Raw genomic sequence first — 8,731 nt, 5'->3', positions numbered from 1 at the left:
CTTGTAGAAGCCATAGAAGTTACAGTCGTGCATCGTTCGATCAGAAAGCTAAATTATTTCTCATACATTACTAATATATATAATATAACGGGTTAATTATATGAATGGTCACTAAACTTTGCCTTATGTTACTACTTAATCAATGAACTTAAAAATGTAACGCAATGGTCACTGAATTTCGCTAAGTGTTACTAATTCATAACCGAACTTTAAAATGTATCTCAATGGTTACCGAACTTTGCATCGTGTTACCCATCCGTCACTCAAATGGGAAAATTCGTTAAATCCAATAAACGACGTCAACTTGAATGACGGATGGATAACACGGTGCAAAATTCGGTGACCATTGAGATATGTTTTAAAGTTCAGTTATGAAGTAGTAACACTTGGCAAAGTTCAGTGCTCATTGAGTTACATTTTTAAGTTCAGTGACTAAGTAATAACATAGGACAAAGTTCAGTGACCATTAAGATATATTTTTAAATTGAATTATTAAACCCTTATCTGAGTCCCATTCTTTCCCCAAAAAAAAAAACTCTTAAATAGTGATTTGACATCATTCAACAATACATTCTTCAATAAAATAATATTACACGCAAATTTAAAATTTTTCCTTATTTTTTAACTATATATTTCCTTTTAATATACTATTCAAAAATTCATTTTATCCCTCAAAATGGGGATCAAACAAGGATCAACTTCTCAAATCGACCTCTATAAAAGAAGAAATCAAAGAAAATGAAGGGAAAAAAGAGGAAACAAAAAATCAGAGACGTATAAATTAAATGAAAATACGGTGGCGGAGGAGGGTGTTTCAACCACATTATTTTGGTAATAATGCATTATTGAATAGTGTATTGATGGGAACTGTGTGGTTAAAAAATAAGGAAATTTTTTTTATTTACGTGTAATATCATTTTATTGAAGAATGTGTGGTTGAAATGATATCAAATCACTGTTTAAAAATATATTTTTTTGGAATAATGTGACTCAAACAGGCCCTAGAATTGTTGCTAATATTCATCAATCATAGTGAAAAAGTACGTTTGATTTTTAGATTAACTGGTATCAGTTCATCATATCTTAAACTCCGCATAAATAGATTGAAAGAGAAATAGTTAGAACACTAAAAGAAATTGACAAAGAAAAATTAAATAAAAGTACAAAAACGTTCGAATAGTGCCAATGTAACTGAGGTCGATTTGATTTTTCAACTATGTTACTACTTAGTCACTGAACTTAAAAATGTAAATCAATGGTCACCGAACTTCGTTAAGTGTTACTACTTCATAACCGAACTTTAAAATGTATCTCAATGGTAACCGAACTTTGCATCGTGTTACATATCCGTCACTCGAATTGACGCCGTTTGTTAGACTTAACGGATTTTTTCATTTGAGTGACGGATGGGTAACACGGTACAAAGTTCGGTGACCATTGAGATGCCTTTTAAAGTTCGGTTATGAAGTAGTAACACTTGACGAAATTCAGTGATCATTGAATTACATTTTTAAGTTCAATGACTAAATAGTAACATAGGACAAAGTTCAGTGACTATTTATATAACTAACCCATAATATAACTCATGCTATGTAGTCAGTGAATCATCGTTACCTAAAGTCAAACCGAGGAGTGGATTTTTCTAAAAGAAAATAAATGAAAAGTAAAGTTCAGTGTTCTATACTGACATAGATTGGACACGATTTATAATAACAAATAAGTTCACGTGTACCGTCATAAATTCTACCAAATTTGAAACAACAAAATCTTGACAGATATCAGCATTATTACAAGGCATTACTGGTCACCAGATGCAACTCTAACTGCAATGGTTAGAATGTCTCAATCTACAGGTGTATTGCTTGTCATTCTGATAACGAGATGAAGAAATTGACTATAGTCAGGATGACTATTCATTGTACTGACTGATTGAACATATTCAAGAATGGACTGCATAATTTTGAATCCATTTTTGATTGGTAGCTACAATTCTATCAAATGCTTATCCACTATGTATTATCATACTACAGTATTGAATCTACGAACCTAGATTTGGAAGGCTACTAGTCACAGACTTTAATGAACTGCAGCACCCAGATTTTTCGGCATGATTACCATAATCTATGTGGCCCCCATACTATCGACTATGCATTAATGATGAAATCATATGCAGATATTGTAGCTCTATCCTATCCAAATTCCTATGTGCGCGCTTATGACGAGCTTGCGGACCATGTGGGTGGAATGCTGACCTAGGGTCCTTAGTGTGGGGGTACCTTTGGGCACCACGCAGGCAGTTCGTGTCGTATTGCTATGATAAATCGATTAGTTGCAAGCCAAGAAATCTCACAAATCACAACCTAAAAGAACAATGGCATAACTGGGCGCATTCATTATCAGCAAGACATAACTAAAGCCATAAAACCAGAAATTTCGTTTTACTGCTAGAAATTAAGAAATCAAGACATATTCCAGGCGTTCTTTGCCCTCTATAGTTGGTATGTATAGTCATTTTTGATAGAACTGAAAAGATAAAATGTAATAAAATTTTTGAAAGCATAAAATTTTAATTGGAAGAAGTTTATAACGTGATTCAAAACAATGTTCGAAAAGGAAAAATAATAACTGTAACACAACAATTTACACAGACCTCTCCGAGGCCAAGTCAAGCAGTGTGCGGAAGAACCGTTGAGGATACATGGGAGGTTGCTCTACCAGTGCCTACACAAAGAATAATATCTAAGTGGTTAGTATATTTCGAAGTTCTAGTTAGAAACATCAACACAAGTTTTCTCTAAAAACTGTCCAAATGTATGTTACAAATTTTTTGCTTTTTTCAGTTTATATATATATTTTTTATGACTGTGGGTGTCTGGGCAAACTTACGTCCACCTCGACTAATCCCCTTTTTTTCAGTTTATATATAGAATCATAAATTGAATATACAAGCATATCAACAAGTACCTGATGAATTAAGACAGTGGAAGGCGTCATCCCAGGAATGGTATTTACTTCGATGATCAACACCTGCAATAGTATTTGACAACTTGATCAAAACGAGATTTCATAGAAGTTTCAAATTGCAAGATATGGTTTCTCTATAATAATATTTGCTCTCTATCTACTTTGATAATTCAGCTTAAATAAAGTCACTTCCCCTCTGATCCTATATGCCAAACCAGAAAATAGACTTCAGAAAGATTATAATTTCTGAGATTCAACAAAAGACTGCAAAGTAACCCTTTGAACAACGTAAAAGCAGTAGATACATCACATAATAAAAAGTTTGGCGTCATTCTAGAATTTGCTCTATCGACAAGAAAACTTGTCACTGACAAAATCTACCTACTAATGTTATAAATCCAAATACATAAACAAAGAAGTTCCAATGTATTCCCATGCTTGTTGTGCCATAAAGGGCAATGTATCAGATGACGAGTTTAACTGGACATACCTCGCCACTGTCAACATTAACGAATGCATCAATACGCGAAAATCCTTCCAAGTGTAGGGTGTTTGCTATTAGTTCAATTCGCTGTCTACATTTCTCCAGGGCACCATCGCTAATTTAAGAAACAGAATATAAGCATGAGAAAAAAGGACATAAACATGACTAGTAGATGGCAGAATTTTTTCATGTGAGCTTGCAAACAATTACACGATAAATGTCAACTGAGAGTCTGCAGAAGTAAACTTTTCAAAATATACTTTGTCTTATAGCCTGAAAATACAGAAATAAAAGTAGGAATCTCGAATGAAACACTGGTGAAGAGAACAAAAGCAAAGCTCCTATTTCTTATTGTTAAAATCTCAATATCAAAACCTCGAGAATATTAAAATTTAGCTGATGTCAAACAATTTAGTTCTCATTCAAATAACTAAATTATTATATCCTATACTAATAAAACAAACGGTATCATAATTTGTCAGTTAACCATCATAATTATACCAAATCGCGGAACTTGAACTTTAATTTCCAGCATTTCTGTGATTTTTTATTTTTTTATTTTATTATTATTATTTTTTTTTTTTACCAAGGAAGATAAGGCACAACCTTATTATAGAGATGGGTGGCGGAGTCAAATTGATGCCAGTTCCACCTGCAATTCCAATATTACCCATGTTAGATATAAGATGTTTTCACACAGCAAGCGTCATCTTGTAAGGCTCTAGCTATAATTTATTTATTTCTTGAACTATGGAGAATTTATCATTTACTCGCAAATTACGGCATCAAACTTTGTGGTTCTTAGTTTGTTTTTACATACCTTGAAATTTTTCCTCGAGTGACAATATATCTCCAGTTTCTTTCACGGTAATGCTAGGAGTCAATGAATGCATCGATCCACGTTTTCCTACAATGCCAACTGTTACTTCTACCCATCTGCTGTTTCCTTTCCATAGAAGATTATAAGCATTTTCATCACTTGATTGGGATGAAACAACTATGTAGTCGGTTTCTATAAAAGGTTCAAAGATTAAGAGTTCTGGAGGTGGGATTGGCATCTCAATCATTCCATGAGCCTGCAAAAGTTATCAGGAAGGCAACCCAACGAAGTGAAAATTGGAATGCTGATACGGCAATATTGTTTGCAAATAGATAGTTACGTGACAACATACTGACTAATGCAATAATAAACATTAAATTAACTTCAGTAGAATATAATATTTAGAGAAAGGAAACAGCAGAATAAAGAAGTTCAAAAAATGCTTTTGAAAAGGCGAATATAACTGGCATATAATAATGCTACTTGTGATGGAATTCTCAATAAGAACATTCAGAGGAAGCTATGAATTGAATCAGAGATTTTTTTATGGGTAAGATAAACACAGAGAAATACAGAACATCAATACCTTCGAGAAACTATAAGGAGGAATTCGAGGAAGAGAGCTCTCCAGTGCTTTTATGTATACCATGAGATCCTTATCACAACTGTATCAAAGAAAATACATCATACTACTGCAAATAAAATAACAATTGGATGTCATAATATCTTCAAAAATCTGCCAAATGAACAGTAAGAACAATTAACGGCAGATAGAAGACACAACCTACCATAATCTTGCAACTCCAGTCGAGCAACCATCTCTAGCGGGTTTAATACATAATGTTTCACACTGAAGCTTTGACGTCAAGTCATGCCAAATGTCATGTAGAGGAATTTTCAGTAAATCCTCTTTTCTCCGGACGTCTTTCTTTATTGTAAGGACTCCATGGTCTGCAAGCTATACATCAAAATAGATTTGGATCTCATTAGAGATTAGATAATAAGCACAAGGCGACTTATATAAAGTGCTCAGCAGTGTTAGAAAGCCATAAATTAGACAACTCTGATAACGAAATTTCAAGCTATCATACAATACAGATCTACCAGAACTATTTTCCAAATTAACGAGCAAATAATTGACAAAATTCCAATAGTTCAAATGCAATAATACAAATTATATGGTCAGTTCAGGGCATTTATCTCGGATTAGTCTTCTGCCTGATGATCTCAACAACTATCGATAAACTTATATTGCTTTTGGTTACTAGCAAAAAATTATATTGTCAAACACTTCTTAGATGATCATATTCATCATAAAGATTCTCAGAGTTTGGAGCAAAACATTCAATATCAGAAAAAAGGGAACATACTTCGAGTTTAAAATAAGAACTTTCAAGCAAGATCATTCACAAAACTTGATTCGAAGATGAAGACATTGCTTTCTACTAAAAGTATATTTAGGCAGCCTTACTTTCGTATTCTTGTTATTAGTACAAGTTGGAGAAAAAATACTTGCTTAGGATAGAGTGGTGTCTTAAGGCAACAAATGATGGTCTAGTTCCTAATTTAAGTACAAGAATGGTCAAACTAAAAGAGAAAAAGCAAATAAGAGAATCTTATATTTTAACCCACATGCTTAAAAAAGTTACCGTACATGTTGGAGAGCAAGGGATGTAGCAACTTTATCCATACATATCTTGGAAGCCTCGATGCCAGTGCCTTAATTTTGCAATAGCATATGTCAACTTCATGTCACAAAAGTAACTTACAAGTAGAACAACTAGTAGCTGATCCACTATTTGTCTTATATGCGAGTTAAAGAAGCTAACTTATTATTATCTGCCAAGCTCCAATTGAAGTTTATTTACCTGTATAAGAGACTCCTTCAGCCTCCAACAATGACTGGAGTGTGCCGTCTTCACCTATCCCTCCATGCACTGTCCAGGATATAATATAGTTAGTGTTATTGCTTGATATACTCTCACTCTCCAGCACTTATTTTGCAATTTCAGGATCACCACTAGGCAAAAGCACACCATGTCCAAATATAGTGTCTAGATGACAGTTCTGCTGCTACAAGTTTGGAAGCCAAACAAGAATTGCCTTCTTTTCCAGAAAAAAATAAAAATAAAATTATATATATATGTGTGTGTGTGTATTATGGCTTTGTACACTAATCAAACTTCTCCACTAATTATTCGTTGGTGAAACTCTAGAGTTAACTTCTGTGTCTATTCAAAGAATCACGTGATATTGGTGGTTTCTTGAAACCTATAGATACCACCCTAATGGTTTAAAATGTACCCCCTTGTAGATCAAAACCATGCTAACTATCCCCCTTTAACTTGTCTTAATGGTGTTAAGACATTTTCAATGTGAATTGACGGTTATATCAATATGAAAATAGCATCGTAAAATTTCAGGGTCAAAATGGTCATTCCACACCAAAAACATTAATGCACTTAAGCAAGTTAACGGAAGGGGCAATCAGCAGAGCCTTGAAAACTGCAAGGAGACGAGCTCATGCCAGAAAAGGCAGGTTGCAGAACGTCGGGGTGCACTGCAGTGATGGGGGTGATAGGTTGATGATCCAGCATTGCCTCTTTTTCTGGTCCCATAATGCATCCCGCACATCCTCATGATGAGTGAAAGAATGCAGCCACAAGTGTTAAAGATGGAAATTGAAACTGAACATAAAATTGAGTGACTATAAATTTTTTTAAAATATTAGAACCTGCAATAAAAACTGTAGCCTCAACTTTCTTAGCTTGCTTGATCCACTGGTCCAGTGTATATCTCTTGGGTAACTCATCAGATATATCAAACCCTCTGAACCAATCATGTTTCTTCAAGCCTTTCATTATGCTTTCCATTACTTGGCTCCGCAAGTGAGATGTCAATGCTGCCCGGACAGGTTCAATTGCTTCAATACAAGCATCAAGAACTTCTTCTGTAGTATGTCTAAGGACAACCGAATAACTGTGTACAAAGAAAGACCAATGTAATGGACAAAAGAAAGGGGAACAAGACACAGAGTCATAACCAAGTATCATCAGATAATCATGTGTTTACTGCATTGAGTTGTATCCAAAGAGACCATATTGCATCATAACTCTAATGATGGTCATTTAATCTAAGCAAAATAAGAGAATTCTCCACCACTGGTGCCCCAACTGACCATGCTCTCTAGCCATTTGAAACGAAAAAAACAATAAATAGGCCCTTATATATTAAAGACGTTCTATTAAATTAACGTGCATAATCCAACTAGCCCCCATGATTGACTCAAGTTTCTGATTGCTAACCTGAAATACAGCAATCCCAAGAAAATACAAAAACCCAGCCCGGTTAATAATTATCATGGTTAACAACCGAAGAACTGGCCTAAAAATCTTGCTATTCCATTCAATGCCGGAAGCGTACAGGTAAGGAAAAAAAGGACCCCACAAGTAGTGCTTGAATATTATAGAAAACACTGCAACAACTGACAGACTGAAGTGAGAATGATCGGTAAGTTTTCAACAAATTTGGCATCGCCCAGGGAGAGATGGGGAGCAGAGCTCAAAAATATTTAAGCTTGATGGTAGGTAGTAGAGCATGATATGATTTACACTTACGGTAGTGACCAAACTATCCTGGAGCTTGCTTCCGATTCTGTCTTGTCAGAATTCAGATGGGATGAATTACCACTTGTAGGGGCAAGCAAACATGGTATTACATCAAGCTGTAACCAACAAAGCCAAAAGGCATCCACATCAACTTATGAGGCTAAAATGTGAATCAGAAGGTAATTTGATGCTAAGCATTAGAGTATGAAAGAGAGAATTTGCATAAGGTGAATCCAATGAGGGCTGCTGAAAGTATAAAAGATATATTCAACAGTCAAGAAAAAGTTAAAATTCCTAAAGCACCACATGATTAAGGCTATGTTTGCCTACCATCCTACCACATTATTTTTTCTACAGTATTCATTTTCAACTACATTCTTCATTAAAATAATGTTACATGTAAATCAAAAACTTTTCTTTCTTTTTTAATCACACATTTCAACATCAATCACTATTCCATAATACATTATTCACAAATAATGAGGCACAAACATCCCTTAATTCACACTTACATCATCAAATGCATTCAGGTTAAGCCAGACATTTGTTCCACTCATGAGTGATACTTGCCGTTCCGAAGTATCTCCACCAAAAATAACAAAGATCTTCCGCACATCTTGATGTTTTGGAAAAGTTTCATTAACCTGGGAAGATATTGATCTTCCAAAAGAGGTAGACACAATATTGTATCTCCAGAGATTTGGAAACCGTGAGCAAGCACGTCGGATTATGGTCCGAAGGATATTAGAATGTGAGAATCCAACCTGTAGATGAAGATACCATGAGAATATGATGTATGATTCATATTCTATCTATATAAACCTGTGTGTGCATGCATGTATGTAAATGGGTGTT

The 8,731-nt window shown here is 34.6% G+C and overlaps 1 protein-coding gene across 1 annotated transcript; it reads right to left on the bottom strand.

The window, feature by feature from the left end:
* Positions 1-2,419: 2,419 nt before the first annotated feature.
* Positions 2,420-8,688, bottom strand: LOC111400008 (D-alanine--D-alanine ligase-like; the record flags this gene model as incomplete). The annotated part of the gene is made up of 12 exons (XM_023027488.1): positions 2,420-2,721; positions 2,965-3,027; positions 3,455-3,563; positions 4,055-4,100; positions 4,269-4,524; positions 4,855-4,933; positions 5,057-5,226; positions 5,923-5,987; positions 6,137-6,205; positions 7,003-7,247; positions 7,886-7,992; positions 8,389-8,688. Coding segments are annotated over 12 exons (1,590 nt in total), but the record flags the coding sequence as incomplete, so codon positions are not given.
* Between the last annotated feature and the right edge of the window lie 43 nt (positions 8,689-8,731).

Source organism: Olea europaea, chromosome 9, assembly GCF_002742605.1.
Source record: "Olea europaea var. sylvestris chromosome 9, O_europaea_v1, whole genome shotgun sequence".
NCBI classification, from domain to species: domain Eukaryota; kingdom Viridiplantae; phylum Streptophyta; class Magnoliopsida; order Lamiales; family Oleaceae; genus Olea; species Olea europaea.
Note: the sequence above shows the minus strand (reverse complement) of the source record. Positions and strands in the feature narration are given on the sequence as shown.